This window comes from Camelus ferus, chromosome 8, assembly GCF_009834535.1.
Source record: "Camelus ferus isolate YT-003-E chromosome 8, BCGSAC_Cfer_1.0, whole genome shotgun sequence".
Taxonomy (NCBI): Eukaryota; Metazoa; Chordata; class Mammalia; order Artiodactyla; family Camelidae; genus Camelus; species Camelus ferus.
In genome coordinates, this window is record NC_045703.1 from 29,982,723 (window position 1) to 30,004,072 (window position 21,350).

At 40.2% G+C, this 21,350-nt stretch overlaps 1 protein-coding gene across 2 annotated transcripts in view; it reads left to right on the forward strand.

The window, feature by feature from the left end:
• The window catches only part of CCDC162P, a 111,577-nt gene that overhangs the window by 31,257 nt on the left and 58,970 nt on the right, over window positions 1-21,350 (forward strand). For both annotated transcript variants that reach the window (XM_032484651.1, XM_032484652.1), the window contains 5 exons: window positions 1,300-1,401; window positions 3,194-3,355; window positions 12,014-12,126; window positions 12,498-12,633; window positions 12,889-13,092. In XM_032484651.1, coding sequence (XP_032340542.1) covers window positions 1,300-1,401; window positions 3,194-3,355; window positions 12,014-12,126; window positions 12,498-12,633; window positions 12,889-13,092 — 717 coding nt within the window. The remainder of the gene's footprint in view (window positions 1-1,299; window positions 1,402-3,193; window positions 3,356-12,013; window positions 12,127-12,497; window positions 12,634-12,888; window positions 13,093-21,350) is intronic.

Below are 21,350 nucleotides of genomic sequence, written 5' to 3' on the forward strand. Positions count from 1 at the left end.
GGGACGATTTTAGGTAGTGGTAAGTGATGAGCTGATTCTCATTATTTGGAGGTGGTTATGTTCTGTAAAGTTACCCCGAACACTGAAGTAACAAATCCTGAACCATTACTCAGGGGAAATACAGGGTTAGGCTCATCAATTAATCAATACATAACCTAGTTTTATGTGTGTTTCCCTTTAAAGACATTATTTAATATATGTTGTTGATTCATTAACATCAAACTCATGGCCAACAGCACTGTAACTCATGCCTGAATGAAGCTTATTGCACACATGTCCTTCTTCTAGAAGACACATCACAGCCTTCCTGTACTTAGGAACACTAGACAACACTTCAGTTCTATGCTTGGGGGCTAATTTAAACAGTGAAATCACCAACAAAAAGCACAAAAGTATAAAAACATGGCACTAACTAGAACATAAAAAGGAAACTTGTTTACAGTATGAGCTGAAACGAGAAGGCAAATGTCACCTTGTTTGACTTCAGCTGGGAATATGGGGTTGGGTGAGTCAGATATTTCTCTATTCTGTGCATGTCCATGAATGTCCGGGAAAGCTCTGCTGTGCTGATATGGGGGTTATGAATAAATTTTAGTGAGGAGGCAAATTTGCAAATACAAAATCCATGGATAAAGAGGATCAACTGTATCATGAAGGAAAAAAACTTATTTGATAAAGATGGATGGAAGGAAAGCAGAGAAGTCACAAATTATTCCTAAGCCTGAGGCTTGAGCAAATAGGTGGTTGCTGTAGGGGAAGCCAGACTTTTTGTTTTAGATTCTTATACTGGCCATTCAAATATAAATATCAAGGAGATAGTTGAATATAGCAGGCTGGAGCTTAGAGCTAGATATAAATTTGAGTGTTATCAGTATGTTAATGTATTAATAACTGTAGAACTAATTTTTGAAATATAACTTGTTAATATTAAAGATGAAGTTTTACACCTGGAGCCTCAAAGAGTCTTTGTGGGCAAACTTCTCCTGCCCTATAAATGAAGTGCAATGCCAAGTACTGATGGATTTAGGGTCCTTTCTGCCAATGGGTGGTGGTGTTTCATCACAGATGGAGCTACTGCTTCTTAACAGGCCAGGTACCAACAGGAACTACTGCTGCCATCTCCCTACACGCATCTATGAGCCCACACAGACCCTTTCCAAGACTTCACATGCTCTAACAAACTTCCTAGCACCGAGGCCAGGTCCCATTTCAACAGGTCCTTGAATCTCTTTGCTTGCAACTTTTATTGAGAACCATCCTGTTATGTTGTAACTTTGTGTAAACATGTTTGTCCACTAGATTAAGCCAAAATGTGATCCTTGGCAAAAGAAGCTTTTGACCAAACTGAAAGAACGGAGAAGAATAGATGTATTAATGCATCTCCAAGCAAAAATTTTGAAGGTAAAAAAGAATCCATGTTCTCTTGTAGATAAAATTCTGTTCTCAGAAAATTGAATTTTTATCTCCTTTTAAAAAACGTTAGCCATGGATTCACTATGAAGGCTTTATTTGGAACTTCTAAATCTAATTGCCAAACTTTTATAATTCTGTTAGCTTTCAGAGAGTAACAGTTGTCAAAAGAGCAGGATTTGAGTTCAGCTTTAGCACTGTCTCTGTGTGATACTGGGCTAATCATAGAACTTCCTTGAGTTTTAGTTTCCTCATCTGTGAGAGTAAAATGTTAGACTAAATTATCTTATTTTTATTGTGGTTTAAAAAAATCCACATAGCATAAAATTTATCATCTTAACCGTTTTTAAGGGTACAGTTCAGTAGTGTTTAGTATATTCACATTGTTGTGAGACAAATCTCCAGAACTGTTTCATCTTACAAAACTGAAACTCTATACCTATTAAATAACTTGCTGTTTCCTCCTCCTCCCTGTCCCTAGCAATCACCATTCTACTTTCTGTTTCTGACTTAGACTGCTCTTAGATATCTCATATAAGTAGAATCATACAGTATTTGTATTTTTGTAACTGGCTTATTTCACTCAGGGTAATGTTGTCAAGGTTCATCCATGTTGTAACATGTGACCAGATTTCCTTCCCCATATATATATTTTATTGAAGTATAGTCAATTTACAATGTTGTATCAATTTCTGGTGTACAGCACAATACTTCAGTTATATAGGAACATACATATTTGTTTTCATATTCTTTTTCACCGTAAGTTACTACAAGATATTGAATATGGTTCCCTGTGCTATTCAGTAGAAATTTGTTGTCCTCCCTTTTTTTCATGAACACTTATATCAGTTTTATTCACAATAGCCCAAAACTAGAAACAATCCAGATATCCTTCAGTGGGTGAATAAACGAACAGTAGTATATCCATACCATGAAATACCAATTAGCTATAAAAAGGAACAAACTAGTGGTATGTCCAAGAACCTGGATGAATCTCCAGAGAACTGCATGAGTGAAAAAAGTCAATCCAATAAAGACTGTATGAGTCCATTTATACAACACTCTTGAAATGACGAAAGTATAGAAATGGAGAACTGATTCATAGATTCCAGGGGTTTGAGAGACTGGTAGGGGAGGGAAGGGAGTGAAACTATAAAAGGGCAACATGAAGGGTCCTTGTAGTGATAAGTCTGTTCTATATCTTGACTGTATCGACGTCAATATCCAGGTTGTTATACTATTCTATAGTTTTGCAAGATATTAACACTGGGGGAAATGGAGTCAGGGGTACATAGGATCTCTTTATATGATATTCTTTTCCTCATTCTCTCTCTTTTAAAATTGTGGTAGAATATACATAAGATGAAATTTATCATTTTAACCATTTTTAAGTGTACAGTTCAGTGGTATTAAGTACATCCATGCTGTTGTGCGAGCCATCACCACCATTCACCCCCAGGACTCTTTACATTCGTCAAATGGAAACTCTTTACCCATTAAACAATAACTCCTCATTCTGTGTGCAGGGCCACCTGCTATTGTGTTTAGAAGGTTGTCACAGGATTTAAAATAAGCTGCTGTGTATATTTGAATACTTATACAGTGTTGAATGGATGAACACACCTAAGGGAATCATGATGTTTGAGCTAGATTTTATTTTTTAATTAAGTTAAATCCCACCTGGGACTTTTTTCTTATTTGTGTGTACATGACCTAATTCTTGCTGAAAAGAGAGAAATGACCCTTCTTCCAACCATTGCTTCTCCTCTCTGTTCTACTTGAGATTTCCAACCCTGAGCGAGTAATGCAAGTGCTCCAAGATCATGCTGCAAAGACAGTCTCACTGGCTTCATCTCGTGCAACATTTGTGGCTTCCCAGGGTTTGCATCAGGGCAACTACGACCAAATCTGGGAGAGCATTTATAGCAACATCAACCTCTACCAGGTATAATAGGAAAAAATAACCAATATGCTTTTCTGTTCAACTCTTTATCTGTTATAGACCTTAGAAATTTACTTTGTTAGTTTTTAGAGACCCTCTCTCCAAAGCTGTATACCTAGCCAGATTTGTTTTTATTATAACAAAATTAAATGCTAATTAAAAAGAGGGATATAAAAAGGTGTAATATAATATGTTCTTGCTGCAGGGACTTATACTCAGCCAATAAATGCCAATGCTAAGTGCCAAACTCTAGTGCTGAACACCAAATGAACTCATTTATCTCAGATGTTAAATATTGTGTGTTTGAGGGACGGCAGTCCCCAAAGAGTTGGTTCTATTGGGGGAAGCCTCTTGAAGGAGGAGGAAATTGAGCTGCGCTTGTAGGAAGCACAGGGCTTAGGGAAGTGGTGGTGGAGTGAGAAGCAGGGAGCCTATTCCAGGAGGGATGCAGAGGAGGTACTGCACATGACATGTTCAAGTCCAGTTGGGTTGAGTGGAAGATTCATGTGGAAATCAAGTGAAGAAAGTTTTTTTAGCAGGGAGGAGAGGCAGGTTATGAATGCTCATAATTCCAGGCTAAAGAATTTGTGCTTGATCCTGTAAGGGAAGTCACACACACACACACACACACACACACACACACACACACACACACACACACTGCTGTATTTTAGGAGGATGCATGTGGCAGCAAGGTGTTAGTTGGATTGAAAGAGGGAGAGATTGGAGGCAGGGAAGCCAGTTAGGCAGTTACTCCATAGGATAGGCATGGAATTTGGAAATGAAAGGAAGTTTCTACACAAAGCTAGTGGATACTTGTCTTTACAATGGAACTGTAAGTTTTTGAAGCTACAGTCTGCTATCGTTTCTTTGTTGCTAAGGGGAGACTTTTGTTTCATTTACTTATTTAAGATGAGAAGACTTGGTGTGTTTATAGTCTGAGAAGAAAGAGCAGTGCAGAAAAAAAGAGATGAAAGATATAAAAGAGTAATGTGAAAAACAGATGACCCTGGAGAAAGAGGAGGGAATGGGATAAAGAAACCAGATAGAGGAATAATTTTGAGAAAGGGAGATTGGCATCAACTTCCCTCGAGGTGAATGAGGTGCGTAGAATTTTCAGGTGCAAAAAGTGAGATAAAGGAGCTTCTGAATGGCCCTGGCTGTTTTAGAGAGAGGAGGACAAGGTTCTGTGAGTGAGGTAGAAGGTGAGAGTGACCTGTGAAGAGGGGTATCACTCTGGGGAAGACAAAGGACCACCAATGAGGAAAGAATGTAAGAGTGACTATGTAGCTCAGAGGGCCCAGTCGAAGTAGGAGGGCATGAATTTGTAATAAGCCTGTCTGTATAATAATTCTATTACTTTTACCCCTAAAGATCATTGTAGAGTAACTAAAAATTATACATAAAGTCAAAAGTATAGAGAAGTTTAGTAAAATGCTGGAGAGAGAAGCAGTGCCATGGTCCACCATCCCAGGGTGGGTATGGGGGAAAGTAAAACCTGAAGTGATGGGTTACAGATTGGCTGGAAGCAAGCACATGTGAGGCAAGTACGTGTGTTCATACACACACACACACATATACACCTTCTATATCTTTTCAATCTGTGTACATAAGAATCTAGAGAATCTAATGGAAAATGAGTTGGCCACACAGATCAGAAGCAGATGCAGCATATCGTAGTATGGCTCTGCCTGGCCCCTGAACTCCCCGACAGTGCACGCAGCTACCAGTGACACCCTCTCCTCAGCTAATATCCTGCCAGAGCTGAGAAAATAGCCACAGTTTTCCTATTCCATTGCCATTTTGCACTGAGGTATATGTCACTATTAAAGAAGACCTTATACTAACAAGGGGACAGTTAAAAATGTCTGGCTCTTCTTTTTGATCCAGATTTGAGGGGGAGGAGACAGGGAGTAGAGAAGAAGGGAAGTGGGTGAAGGCAGAGTCAGCCCAGGTATCTCTGAACAAGATCTCTGCTCCTAGGATCCTGGACAGTCTACCTGTTGATGCTGATGAAGTTCTGGTATTAATATCTGAGGGCCATCACCATAAATCTGTTCTCCTCCTTGGCTGAGAGCGTGGGGGGAACTAAACTCTTGGGGACCAGATTGGGGTGAAAGGAGGTAAATATGAGTGAGAGAAGGGTAGGAGGCAAAGGAATATGGAGTCAGAGATGAAGAGCTTCATGTCGGAAATCATGGAGAAGTGATGATGTGTGTGGGTGAGGGTGTGGCTGGGCCACCAGGTGACAGAGTTGTAGCAGTGCCCATGTTCGCTTAGGGGACAAAGGAGGTTACCTCTGTGGGACCAGCATGCCGGCGAAAAACAGAAGGTGCACAGCAAGAACAGGAGTGGTGACTCGGGAGTGTTGAGAGGCAGAAAACACTAAGTTCAAGTCACAGCGTCAGAAGCCCAGCTGCACAGTGGAGAGAACACTCCTTGCTGTACTCTGCTGCTGCTTCCCTCCATGTGCCAAGGAGGTGGAAGGTCAGGGTACTGATAAAATGCAGTCTGAGCTTTCACCAAAGTCTGTTCTGAATATAGTTGACCGAATGTTAAAAAGACATTTTATTTTATTTTATTTTTTAAACATTTTTTATTGAGTTATAGTAATTTTACAATGTTGTGTCAAATTCCAGTGCAGAGAACAATTTTTCAGTTATACATGAACATATATATATTCATTGTCACATTTTTTTTGCTGTGAGCTACCACAAGATCTTGTATATATTTCCCTGTGCTATACTGTATAATCTTGTTTATCTATTCTATATATACCTGTCAGTATCTACAAATTTTGAACTCCCAGTCTGTCCCTTCCCACCCCCACCCTTGACAACCACGAGTTTGTATTCTATGTCTATGAGTCTGTTTCTGTTTTGTATTTATGTTCTTTTTTTTTTAGATTCCACATATGAGTGATCTCATATGGTATTTTTCTTACTCTTTCTGGCTTCCTTCACTTAGAATGACATTCTCCAGGAACATCCATGTTGCTGCAAATGGTGTTATGTTGTTGGTTTTTATGGCTGAATAGTATTCCATTGTATAAATATACCACATCTTCTTTATCCAGTCATCTGTTGATGGGCATTTAGGCTATTTCCATGTCTTGGCTATTGTAAATAGTGCTGCTATGAACATTGGGGTGCAGGTGTCTAAAAAGACATTTAAAAAAAAAGAAAAGAAAAGAAAGAAAGAAAACCACTTACTCTGGCTAGATACTGACTTGTAAATGTTGTTCTTGGAATTGACCAAAGGGAGAAAATGTGAGCACTGTATTTTCAAGCTGATTTATGGCAAATAGACCCTAAAAAGACTTAGAATACCTACAGATTCTAGAGGTGGAGCATGGGGTGGGGTGTATTTAACACACACAAATTACCAATTACCAAACACATTAATGTCATACAAGTTTTCCAGTTTCCCATCCATTCATTCAGTGATTATTGCATGGGTGCTGTCTTTGTGCCAGGAATTGTGCTGGGCTTGGGGAAGGAAACATGCAATAAACTCGTGAATAAAGAAGTAAACCTACATCTCTAATGTGCAGGTGCTGTGAGGAAAACTAAGGAGCAGAAGGCAGTGGGGTGGGAGGAGCACCCTCTGGTAGAGAGACCAGCCATGATCTTTCAGAGTAAGGGGCATCTGAGCTGAAATTTGATGAATGAGAGGGCATCAGCTGTGCAAACAGGCTGGAGGAGAGCTTTCCAAGGAGGGAACAGAAAATAGCACAGGGTTTAAGGGAGGAGATCCTGAGGCAACAACCAATAGTTTTCCACCTTCCTTCACATTTTCCTGTGAGTGTTATTCCTCCAGTATTTCTGGTTTGGTCAGGAGGCACTTTATACAGTATCAGGGCACCAATGGTAGTGTGTTGACATTCTGAATGTTGAATACTGGTCAGATGAGATTAAGATTAAGTAAAATGTAGCAACTGGGAGGAGTCACAGGAATGTGGGTATGAATTTTAAAGCTCTGTAACTATTTTGCAAGCACATAGCATTCAAGTATGAATTTTAGCATGTGTATGTCGGTCAGCATCCTGATTCTGAAGTTGACAACCCATATCCCATGAAAAAGAGCTTTCTTAAGGGCCTTCGCATGAAGGAAAACAAACCTCAGAGGACTGTTCATTTTGACAGCCCTGAGAGAATGCTAGAACTAACTGTAATGCAACTTCAGAACAGTTTCTGATCAATTCTTAATGAATACTATGCACCAGCAACCTTTCTTTAGGGAGTTTTTTTAAAAAAACTATATGTTTTATTTTTGAATAGTTTTAGATTTACAGAAAAGTTGCAAAGATAGTATAGAGAGTTCCCAGTACAAAGCATTCCCAGGGTACCACACTATTTAACTGTCACGTCTCCCTAGACTCCTTGGGTCTGTGCCAGTTTCTTAGTCTTTCCTTGTTTATTGTGACCTTGGCAGTCTCTAGGAGTAACCTATAGAACATTTCCTAATCTGACTTTGATGTTTTTCCAGTGGTTACACTGGGGTGATAGGTTTGGGGTAAGAGCACCCCAGAGGTGAAGTGCTCTTCTTGTCACATCAGATCAGGGGCAGATGCTCCCAACATGACGTCACCGGGGATGTTAATCTTGATCATGTGGTTAAGCTAGTGGTGTTTGCCGAGTTTCTCCACTGTAAAGATACCATTTTTCTCTGTAAGGAGCTTTATAAAAAATTAATTTTAAGCTACGGAAGTAATAACTAGATATTAATGCTTTAACTTGAACTAATGGGAACTCTAATACTGGTCCCCCCATTCCACTACCTCAGAGGTAAGCACTGTTATTGCTTCAAGCCATTTCAGTGCATTGACATCCATACATATGTCCCCATTAAAAATAATATTTGTATATACATAGTATAATTTTGCATTTTAGTTTTCTATATGAACTGTCTGTCATATCCTATGGATATCTTCCTGCAACTTGCTTTTTTCACCCAGCAAATATGTCTTAGAGATCTGTCTCAGCTGTCCTTTTCAGTGGCTGTGTTATTTATCGTGTACTACAGGTCACACAGCCACCCCTTTGTGGATATTTGTTGCCATATTTTTCCCCCATTAGAAACCATGGCTATTGAACTTTCTTGTATATGCCTTCTTCTACATAGGTGTGTTTCTTTAGTGTAGATATTTAGAAGTGGATTTTCCGAATCATAGAATGTGCACTTTAAATTTTTCATAGATTCTGCCAAAGTGGTAATAGCATTTTTCCTTATCCAGAAACTTATGAGAGAACCTGTTTTCCCACATCCATTTTAATACTGAATATGTTTGTCTCAACATTGATAATGTCTGTAATGTTTCTGTCACAGTTTGAATTGGCCTTTTATTTATCATTAGCATTGAAGGCTGGCCACTCTTTCCTTTAAACACAGTTCTAACTCCAGATTAACTCAAAGATCTGGGTTTGGGGGATAAAGAAAAACATACCTCATTTTCTTATAATTATTAATTGACTACAATGTATAACTTGAAAGAGATAATTCTGATCCAGATGGATTGCATTTTTGGATATTCTTTTAAAAAAACATAAAAATAATTTAACTGTATTCCCAATCAGAAGGACCAGCTAGCCCTGTGTGGATCCTCCCGAACCTGTTATTGTCTCCAATGCCATTCTCTAAGAAAACACCTGTTTATGAAAACAGCTATGTATGGACAGTAAAAATCATCATATTTCTAAAGATGTGGCTTAAATTGATCACCGTTCTTTAACTTTGGAGTGGTGAAGTGGCAGAAAACACTATATCCTTTGTCTCTACTTCTGCTTCTGCTTCACTGGTCACATCAAGGAGGAAAGATGGGGACACCCTATGTCTATGTGACTGCTCCCTCCACCCAGAGATAGTGCGATATAGTGAATACATGGTGTGCTCTCACAGAAGTGGTGTTGGATGTGGTAGCGCCAGTGTGCAAGAAGTTCCGGAATCATGAAACACCTTTTTCCTGGTTTTCTTCATCAAATTCAATAGAACATTTAAAAACCAAACATCTTCTGATAACCATAATAACATGTATTTATCAGAAAATTTGGGAAATAGAGAAAAGTTCAAGGGAGAATATTAACATCACCCATTATTCTATCACCCAGATGTAACAACAGTATTGTTAACATATATCCTTCTAGTCTTTTTATTCTGTGGATATACACCAGTAAGCTGTAGAGACATTTAGGGGGATGGGGAATACATAATAGGCTTACTCTTCCTCTAATTATTCCCTCCACCCTACCTCCCACTCCACTGCCCCTGTCAATTTTCCAGAAGAAAATGAGATTTACAATCAGTGGAAATCTCAGAACTGTCAAAATGCATGAACTCAGCCATTCTGGCAGAGAATCAGCCACAAAGTAGAATAAATGTCAAAGGATTTACTTACCTAGGAAGAGAGAATGAACACAGGTGGTGTTGACACTCTGGTTTCTCGTCAGTCCTTGGCTTACCTGCACTGTGTCCGGCTCTCTTAGGGGAATACACTCATGGACTCTTGGTGTTTCCCAAGCGGTTTGCTTCTGTGGGCTGTGGTTGGTTCAGGTTTCCCGGAGGATGCTGGGCTCTCTTCCTTGACTCACCCTAACCTGCTGTGCCCCCTTCCTCTCTTCCTGGCAATCTGCTGGTCCAACAATATTTTTGTGGTTTGTTCAGTCATTCCTTTAAAGTGTCTTTCACTGTAACTTAACATCACTTTCTATTCCTTCCTATGTAATTCTGGGTAATTTAAGAAGCAGCTGAAAAAGTCACAATCCCATCAGAGAAAAGCTGTGGCTCTGAGCCTGCCCTCTGGAGCCACATCGGGCACTGCTGAACTGCAACACAAAAGCGCTGTAAGCCCAGGAGGCAAAAGGCTTCAGTAGAGCCCCTCTCACCCCAAATTCTGGGTCAAATAGAAATTACCAAAATTCAGCTACCCTCATGGGGTATATACTTTCCTATAGATTTTTTTTTTAAAATAACAGATTCTCTTTACTTTGGAATAATGATCTGGTGTTTCTGTATTAAGGAACAGGACTGCACCACATCACCTCCTAGGGTCTTTTCCAGTCTGTGGGTTGTTTACACAGAAATATACTGATGTACATTCTCACCCAGAACAGAAAGGAGCTACCTCTGCCCACAGGCAGAATGGGAAGCCACTTAATGATACCCAGTTAGACAACTTTCTCTCTTCCCTACTCTTTCTAATATCCCTGTCCAAAATTTTCTTCCCCACTGCCTGTCATAAAAGCTGGTAGTCTCTCTTTAGTCTTGGGAACTTTGTTAGTTAAGATTAGGTTTGGTTGTTGGTCATGGTTAAACACAAAATAACAGAGGATTAAAGGAGATGGAAATTTCTCTTTCTCCCTCATATTAACATCCAGGGTAGGAAGTACAGAGCTGGTGGGATGACTCTGCTTCACGGAGTCTTCAGGTACCCACACTGCTTCCATCCTGAAGTTCCAACAAATGTGGCTTCCATACCTGAGGTCAACACCTGGTCTGAGGTGGAGTTCCAGCTGACACATTCATCAGGCAGCAGGATGGAAAATGGGGAAGGGGAAGCTGCCACATCAGGGCAATTCCTGGAAGCTGCTACGTGGCATTTCACTTCAATTCCATTGGCCATTAGTCATATAGCTCCACCTAGCTACAAGAGAGGCTGGGACATGTGATCTTTATCTGGGTGGTCATGTGCCAGGATAAATATTCAAGTACTGTGGGAAAAGAGGAAAACGAATATGGGAGAATAACCAACAGTTTCTGCCATAAGTATTTGTTGGAATTCTGAGAACTGCTGTTAAACACAAGTAACCCAGCTAAGCCATTGACACTCAGTATTTCCATGCGGATCAGTGCCACTAAGAAAGAGCACATCTTATGGAAATGGGTTGTATGCCCAGGGATGGGCAGAGAGGGTGACCGAAAAAGGGGCTGCCCAGAGGGTGGGGGCAGGACCAGACATCCTTATCACCTTCTTCACAGTTTTCCTTAGGGCCCTGGGTGCATGACCTCATCCTTCTCCATGTTAGGAAAGATAACTGAGGAAATAAGCATAAAACATGAATTTTGTGATAGATCCTACATCCTGACTGATGACTACCATCCCTGGCCAGGAGACAACTAGCATGTGCTGAGCACCTATGAGGTGCCAGCCACAGAGCTTTATACACATTTTATCATTTAATTCTCACAACAGCTTATTTCCCAATTTCACACTATTTTATAAATGTGAAAACAGGATTAAGACTTTAAATGATTAAATTATATTGCTAAAAAGTAGAAAAAGGCGTTTAATCCACTGATCTCTCTCAGCCTGGGACAAGACTAGATGTGAGAGTTTCAAGGTTCCAAACATCTACAAATGTACGTATCAACCTTTAATAGAATGAATCATGTAAAAGGGGAGGCGGAGTGGTAATGGCTGGTATTTAAAAGTTCTGAATAGTTTTGTAAAACAAAGACTAAATAATAGTAAAAACAGTGACCTTTAATTCATTTTAGAAATTCAGGTTTTCACACATCAGGTTCAAATGGATCAAGATGCTCTTCTACTTGTTCATCTAAATGTGCCTTGGATCATGAGATTTAATTTTGTGATGACCTGACTATGATTTTGTTAATAATACTGCAAATGTTCATGCAATCCTACTAATGCTACTTTTTCGCTAGAATGAAAATGTGAAGGAAGATGACCCTTCAGTGGAAGGAAATGAAAATGACCCGGCACAAATAAATCTTAGCCAATGTGCTGATGAGCCTGTCAAACAGAAGAGAGAGACAGGGTAAAATTAACTCATTTTACTGGCGACTCAAGGAAATGGATTAAACACTGTGGGGAAAATTGAGTGATTGATTAATATGTAGGTTACATGTTAAACATCAAAAATGAAGCTGAAGTAAAAGCAAGATTGTTACAGCAGGTCAGATAACTAAAACCTCTAGGCCTGGGTTTTTAATGAGAGTGATTGCTCAGAGAAATTTCTTTTTCTGTTTATACATAGAGAGTCATTATTTTCATTCCAGTGTATTTTAAAAGAGTAGCTATTACAAAACTCCCTGAAGTTAAAGAAAACAACTTCGGTGTGGTATATATGAATTTTCTGAATCACTTTGAAGCAAAAGGTGTTTGTTCTGTTTTTCTGGCCCGCTGAAGGTACAGCTGCGCAGTAGCGCTACAACTGCTGGGCTTGGACGACCTGCCTGGGCCCGGTGGCGGGGACCCTGTCCTGGCGAGAGGGACCTACTTGTCCTTTCTGTATCTGCGCCACCTGCGGATCAGGGAGCTGCAGGTATGAGGATGGCCCAGCACAAACCTGAATTGTTTGGTTGTCTGGAAGGGGGTCTTTCCTGAGACTCCAGCAGTGATGCATTTTCACACTTTGCTCTTTGTGTTGATTTTCCCGTGAAGGCAGACCTTCTGGAGGTACTGTGCTTCCTTCCCAGCAGTGGAGCTGACCTGCAGCCTCCGGAGCCCCCGTAATTTTTACTCTGTGTGGTGGATTGGCGAAGGGCTGGGTCTTGACCCTGTTCTTTCTTTGTTTCAGCGCATCTGCTTAGGAATTCTGAACTATTTCAGATCCATTGAGCGAACACTGACAATCAACACTTCAGGCCTTACCTTGGTTGCAGGGAGCCTGGTCCCCACCACAGAAGATAGTTCCTGGGTAAATACAGTGAAAGGAGGCATGGGTACCTCACAAGGCCTAGGCGCTCACCACTATGTCCATGGGACATCTGCCGAGCACAAGGTGAGGATTCTGCTACGGTTTTTTTCTTCCTTTGATTCTCCTGTCTTCCAAGCCACCTTCGTCTCAGCGCCTGGAATCAGGTAACATGATGAAGTAACAGGTGGGAGTTTCTAGGGAAATAGGTTTTTTGAAACATTGTGGTGAAAAGGGAAATGGCTTTTAAACCACAATAAAATGCAGAGTCCACTTGAGAGCAGGACACAGGCAGCAAGTACTCGGCCCTGGAGGCCACAGCAGGAAGGAAGGCGTTTTAGCTGCGGGTTTGCGGACTTTATAGTCAACAGAGCAGGAGGGGCCCTTTCTGTTATCCTGAGAACCACATGTCCTTACAGAGACCCTCCTTGACATTGCTAGTGGTACTTTTTTGCCTCTTTCCTGTTTTTTCAAGCCCCAAATGTAAAAACAGATTAAAAAACAAGGGTAGAAAAAATTTTGATAAAGCTGAACATAAAAATCCCTCCTTCCAAAACCCTGCTTGTCCCTTGATCTTTTATTATCTCTTTAATACATCTTTCTACACTCTACAAAATTCATATTAAATCCCTCTCTTTGGAAATAAAGTTGAAAATGCATATATTTTCTTGGAATATTGTAGACACTCTTGTTGTATTTTCATCTTAACTCTAGAAAGTTCATTCCTGAAGGTAAGATTTAATATGAATTTTATCTTCTTAAAAAATGCGTTAGTTGACAAATGTTGAAAAATAAAATCTACTTAGCTACCAAATAAGTTATATTTTAAGCTTGTATCACTCCTGACTTATGATTGTCATTTCATAAAGGTATGAAATCTTACTATCAACTGTCGCTAATGTGTAGTGTAGAGTAGTGCTGTCCAAGAGAAATCTAACACAAGCCATCTACATAACTTAAGATTTTCTAGTAGCCACATTTGAAAAAGTATAAAGAAATGTGAAATTAATTCCAATAATGCAATTTATTTAACCCAATGTATCCAAAATATCATGTAATCAATACAAAGAAATCATTGGTAAGATAGTGTACATTTTTTCATACTAAATCTTCAAAATCTAATATGTAGCTTATATGTATAGCACATCTCAACTCAAACAAGCCACACTTCAAGTGCTCAATAGCCACATGTGATTAGAGGCTACTGTGTTGAACAGTTCAGCTCTAGATATTGAAAAACATTTTCTTATTTTTCCTACCTAGTCTCCTAGAATCCAACTTTCACTGAGTATCAGGGAGACTCTCTTTTTGGTCTCGTTCCCTAGCAAGTACCCCCTCCCACCTCTTTAGTGTACACAGACTCCCCTTTTACCCCTCTGTCCCTCTCCCGTGGTCCTAGCTCATAGTTAGTCAAGTCCAGTTAGTATGCCCCTCAGTGAAGCTGGACAGGAGGGCTAGGGTGCTTTCGAAACAAGCACACCTAGGAAACAAACGCATCTTTCTCTTGCTAATATCCTGCCTTTCTCATATCACAGCTGTAGTGTGTTATTTGCTAATGGATTAAAGAAAGATTCTTCTTACCACTGAGCCACTCTCCCAGTTTGTTTGTCCTGGATTGGAGGTGGGGTGAAGTGGGAGGAAGAGAATGAATGAAGGAGGAGAGGGGGGACAAATCCTATCCTGCCCCATTGATCGTAAGAAGAGATTTCAAGGGTAATGCAGCATTTCTTTCCCGTGCTCTCATAAATGACAGGAATAACTGCTTCCTTAGAAGCTGCCAGCAGCTACTACTTTAGTGTGAGAAACTTAAGGAAGTGGCCTTCCTTCAGAGACTTTAAAATAGGACCACGTGGTTTAGCTGTACTCCCTGTATGTGGCCTTGTCAGGATTTAATCTAGAAAGTCCATCCTGTGTATGGGATGGAAGGCACAGATGCTGATTTGTTGGGCTGATCCCACCAGGCCCAGGGCTGAGGCTACTGGGAGCAAGATCACTGGGCTCACCAGCCTGGGGAGCTGACATTGAAGAAGCCCCTAAGGTGGAGACCCCTTCCCTAGGCCCAGTGTGTTTGATCACGAGGAAAATCTTGGGCTAGTGTTAACACATGTTTGCCCAGTGACAATACCAGTAAGGGAAGCACCTACAGCCTATCACAGACACTCTGCCATGTCCTTGAGGCACATGGCAGAGTAGAAAGAGCCCCAGAATGAGAGACAGCAGGCTTCTCCTGGCTGTTGGACTTTGAGCGTGTCTCCTCAGGCACACAGGCCTGACATCTCATGGTGTGTTCAGGATCGGCCTGGACTTGACATGCTAGTAGCAGAGGCTGTTGTGAGCAAGCAGTGGGAGATGAGGCTGCAGAAAAAAAGCTGGCCAGACCGTGAAAGCAGAGGCTCTCCTCAGGATGTGGGACTAACTGCAAGGTTGGAGAGGAACAGAGAATTTTAAGTAAGACAATGGCACTCCTCATTGCTTTGTAAATTTCTCAGGACCTTTGCCCAGATGTAATCACATTTATTCCCTTGCTTGAGGTCTTCAGGAATTTCCTGTTTTTCAGAAGATAAAGTCCAAGCTCCTTGGTAAAGTTTACAAGGCTGGGCACAAGCTGGCTGCTGTCAGCCTCCCAGAACTCATTTCCCTCCACTGCCCCTGTACCTTCATTCTCATGGTGCTGGGCCTGGTCCTCCTCTGAATGAGCGGAGCTGTTCACACCTCAGGGTCTTGTTCACAATGGCCCTTCTGTCCCTCACCTCCTCTTTCCTTAGTAAAGGCCTGCTCTATTCAAGTTTTCATTCAAATATTACCTCTCTGAGAAGTCTTTCTTATATCTCTGGGCAGAGCTGGGTGCTTCTCCCTGTGACCTGTCTGTCTCCACCACAGCACTCAGCTCACTCCATGCTAGACTGTTGGCTTATCTACTCCCACACGCTGTGAGCCTGTCATTCATTGTTCATTCTCTCATTCATTCATCCCACCAATGTTCTGACACTGGGGGTATATACTAAGCACTGTGAATACAGCAGTAACAAAACTGTCACAAATCCCTGCTATCATGGGACTATTCAGTGGAAAGAGACAGACAGTTAATAAATAAATAACACATATAGAATGGGACATGGTTTGGCACCAAAGCTGCCCCAGACGTCGTAGGCCCTTGCAGCTGGGAGGTGTCAGTGGGCTCTGAGCATTAATGACGTGTCACTTCTAGTCCAAAGCACGTAAGAACTGGTCCATAACCCTCCAGCTCTCTTCCCCTGCTGCGGCCAGTGGAAGGCACATGTTAAGCCACAAAGTAGAAATATCCTGGATTCCTTGGTCACTGCTAGAAGAGGCCTAGAAATCAACTAGCCCTGCAGTGGGCTCTGCCTGAGTGAGAAAATAATTTTAAGGGTAGGCTATGGAGTTTGAGGTTGTTTATCACAGAATAACCTAGCCTTTTTGGACAAGTAAAGATGGCGATAAACACTATGGACAAAAATTTAGAAGGAAAGGGCAATAGAGAGTTGGTGATGGGATATTGCAGGTGTAAGTGGGGTGATCGGGGAAGGCGTTCCTGAGAAGGTTCTATCTGAGTAAAGACCTGAAGGAAATCAGGAAGCAAACGACATGACTGACCGGGAGAAAAGTGCCAGGCAAAGGGGAGAGCCAGTGCAAAGGCCATGAGGCAGAACCCTGTGTAGCAATGTTGCAGGAACAGCAAGGGGTTCAGTGCAGCTAGAATGAATGAGGGGGAACTTGTCAGGAAATGAGTTTAAAGAGACTGGAGGGTGGGGAGCCAGTTCTGTAGGGCCTTGTGGATCATTTTGAGGACTTTGAGTGAGAAGGGGAGCCCTGGGAGAGTTTTGAGCAGGAGAGTGATGTGATTTGACTTCCATTTTTACATCCATGCTGCTGTGTTAAGAATGGACTGAAGGGCTGAGCAGAGGTTAGTTGGGAGGCTATTGCACTAATCAAACTAGAGACAGTGTGTCTGAGAAGATAACATGATTAGAAATGGTCAGGTTCTAGATATGTATTTTGAAGGTACAGCCGGTATGATTTCCAGGCAGTTAGGATGTGGAATGTGAGAGAGAGGGGCTAGGGGGAAGTCAAGGTTGATTCCAAAGTTTGGGCCTGAGCATCTGAAGTTTAGAGTTGCCGTCATCTAAGATGTGGTTGGAGCAGGTTTGTTGGGAAGATCAGGATCTTGGTTAAGGGCATGGACGTTTTGACATGATTACTAGATGTTCAGATGCCAAAAGGAAGCAGAGAGTTGGATATATATCTTTCAAGTAGTAGGTACCTAATAAATGTTTACTGGACAAAAGAAAGGCTCTGTCCATAGCAGAATGATTGTGAGATCACAAAAAGACAATGTACATGAAAGTGTTGTGCAAAGTATGTCATGCTTTTCAAAAGCAGAAAAATAGGTATGATAAAGCATTATACTCTGCAGGTGAGGCAGAGACTAAAAGATTTTTATTTTCTTTTTCAAAGATTTAAAAGATTATATCCAGTAGATTGAATCATTCACCAATAAAGTTTGATGAATTCTTAGACTGGGCTATTATTATTTGAAATTAATGCAAAGATGATTTAACAAAAGGCAAGATAGTCAGAGAAGTATTGTCTACATTGCTAAGAGGCTTAAAATTTTTATTAAAAAGTGATGGCAGAAACTAATAGAGTGAAAAGAATTAATGATAGGCCACCAATTTTCCTATAGTCGCTGTACTCAAATAGTTATGCTGGCATCAGTTAATTTGCAGACTTAAAAACATATGAATCATCTCAAAGATCAGATTATACCTTAGCCAAACAGGTAATTATTTCCTTCCTTTTCCTGCCAATCCTGCAAGAATAATATTGAAGGATCAACTCTCTACACCACAAAAACGTTAGAAGGAAGGACTTCCACATGGCTGTGGAAGAAATTAAAATGAAAAGGAAATATTATAACCCTGCATGAGGTAATTTGGCCATCTGGTCTTCAAAGTTCATCTCCCACGGACAGAAGCATACATTTCAGACACAGAAGCTCAGGGAGAGAAGGGGAAATCGTATGTCTGGCTATATAAAGGGCTCAAACAATGAGGTGAGCGTGGGGAAAGTGGAAAAAAAAAAAGACCATTTAAATAGACAATGGCATTACAGTCGGTGTCCGGACACTGTTACTGCTTTCCGTCAGCACCAGAACTTAATCCAGTAGCCATTTCTTTAAAGTCCTATAAAATTCCCCTGTACAAGAACACTGGGAAAGAAAGGTCTTTTCCAGTAAAGTGGCTAAAGCATATCACATTAAGTTGTCCCTTTCTACCTCAGAGGATAGCTCATTTTGCATAACAGGTCACAGGAGCTAAATGCCAACAGAAGCCAACATGCTAGTTTATAAATCTAAGCAAGCTGTTTAATTTTTGTATATGTGACATCTCATTTTCTTAGCATCTTTTCTGTTTTCTAATGGTGCCTATCATTTCATTAAAAAATAATACATTCACTTTTGGAACTCCTAGTCAAATGAAGCTCCTAATTATTGGAAAGTTTTATATCTAAGGAATAGTACAAAGCAAAATAAACCAAAACAACCACTGACTAGAGAAATGTTTAACTATGAAATATCCTTCTGATGGAAGATTATGAACCCTAGCTATTATTTAGAAATGCTCATAGTTTTACTTATTAGAAGATTTCAAAGTTCCTGCTTGAATCATTAAGAATTTATAATTGAATGAGCAGTTCATTAAAGAGGAGTCTTCAGGGAGATTATTTCATCATCTGCTGTACTTATAACAGCACATAAAAATGAATTATAGAGCCAGAGAATTGAAAGGACCCACAGAGTACCGCCCCTCTACCTTTCCAACATATACAGTTAACCATCCGAGTAGATGATTATCTGCCCTGTTTGTGAAGGTTCCAGAGGGCTTCCTGTTATACAATAGGCAATGCCACATACACAAACCAATTGACAAGTCTACTGAGAGCCAGGATATAATGATTGCTTAAAATTTATAGATAAATGTCTTCTATCCAAGAACTGATTACTTAACTTAGCAAAGTTTTTATGTTACAATGATGAATAGATGGAGGATAAATGATTGGGAGCCATTGATTCCACAGTTTAAATGACTCACAAATATAACAACTAAGAAAATCAGACTTTTATTCTTTAAAAATATCACATATATGAAATATATGTGTGTGTGTATATATATGTATATATATTTATATGAAATAACTAATGTTAGTGAGGATGTGGAGAAATTGTATATTCTTTGCCTAGTTAAAGCCCCTTCATCTTCCAACCCCAGTTCAGTCATCACTTTTGCAAGGAACTCTTGTGTACTATACTGTACTCTTGTGTACTCTTGATGGGAATGTAAAATGGTGCAGCTGCTTATGTAAAACAGTATGGTTGGTCCTCAAAAATTAAAAATAGAATTGTCATATGATCCAGCAATTCTACTTCTGGGTATATACCCAAAAGAATTGAAAGCAGGGATTCTAAGAGATACTTGTATGCATATATTCATAACAGCATTATTCACAATAGCTGAAAGCTGGAAGCAACTCAAGTATCCACTGATGGATGGACAAATATGATATATACATACAGTGATATATTATTCAGCCCTAAAAAGGAAGGAAAAACTCAGACACATGCTACAACATGCATGAACCTTCAGGACATTCTGCTAAGTGAAATAAGCTAGCACAAATGGACAAATACTGTATGATTCCACATATATGAATTGCTGGAGTAGTCAAAATCATTCGACAATAAGTAGAGTGGTGGTAGCCAGGGGTTGGGGAAGGTTATGGAGAGTTATTGTTTAATGGGACAGAGGTTCACTTTTGCAAGATGAAAAGTGTTCTGGATGGATGAAGGTGATGCTTGCACAACAGTGTGAATGAACTTAATGCCACTGATCTGTATACTTAACAATGGCTAAGACATAAATATTGTGTGTATTTTATCATTTAAAATATATAAATTTATATTTTATATAATATAAAAAACTAGGCCAATGTTTCTTAACCTTATTTTTCATTTTTCAAAAAGTCCTCCTCACACAAGGAGTTTTTTTAGACTTTTCCCCCTAATCTCATCCCCAAAGAAATGTAATACTAGTGATATGCCATGTATCTGTTTATGTACAATCTGTATATTTGTGCTTTATACATAAAAAGAGTAAGTTTTTTTTGCCCTCCAAGAAATATTTTTTAACCTAGACATTATCACCCACATTAAGAATGCATTTATTAGGCTGAATGACATGAGAATCCATGAGGGCAAAACACAGGATTTCTGACTGGTATATATTAAAGGTATAAGTAAGGATCATAAAATCATAGCATAAAAGAAATCTATGTCCAAAAATCTGAAACAATTGATTTTATTTTTTTCTAAGCACTGAGGACACAATAATAAACAAAAACAGACATATTCCTTACCCTAGTAGTACTTATAAATCCAATGAGTGAAACAAATATTGATCAATAATTACACAATAAATATAAAACAGTTACTTCAATAAGTACCTCAAAAGAGTGATACTTGGTGCCATAGGGAGACCAAGGGGGAGTTCCCTGCAAACGTGGTGATTGAGCTGAGGTTGGAAGATGAAGGGTGGAGGGAGACCTTTCCACTGAAGGGAATAGACTCTGTGCAAAGGACCTGTGGCCAGGGAGAACATGGCACCCACAAGAAATCAAAAGAAGACATGAGTTGGCGGGACACAGTGATCCAGGTGGAAAGTGATACGAAATGAAACCAGCCCAAGGTTTCTCAGCCTTGGCACTACTGGGGATGTGGATAGACCAATTAAGAGGCTAGACCAGTTTAGAAGCTCCTAAACTAGTTCTAGTGCATGATAATAACAGCTCGGACTACAGTGGTGGGTGGAAATGCAGGCAAGTGGGTGGATTTGAGAGATAGGAAGTAAAATCAACAAGACTTGGTGATAGACTGGATGTGTAGGCTGAGTCAGAAAGAGATGTCAGGAATGATTCATGCTAGAGGAAGTGGATGGGTGGTGGTGCTATTTACTAAAATGGGGCAGCTGGAGGTGGCCTGGGTTTGTGGGGAAAGATCACGTGATTTGAGCATGTTAAATCTGAGGGGCCTTTGAGATGCCCAGGAACAGATGCTAAATGGGTCTAAAGCTCTAGGAAATCTGGATTGGAGATATAAATTGGGGAGCAAATGGTTTTAAAGAGGGTAATTTCAGCTGTGAAATTGTACTATCTCCTAAGAAAGGATTATAGGAGGGAAAGATGAGGTTCTAGGACCGGGGATTTAGTGAGACCACCATGTAATGATCTGATAGAGAAGAAAGGGCTGGAAAGTTGGTGAGAACAAGGAG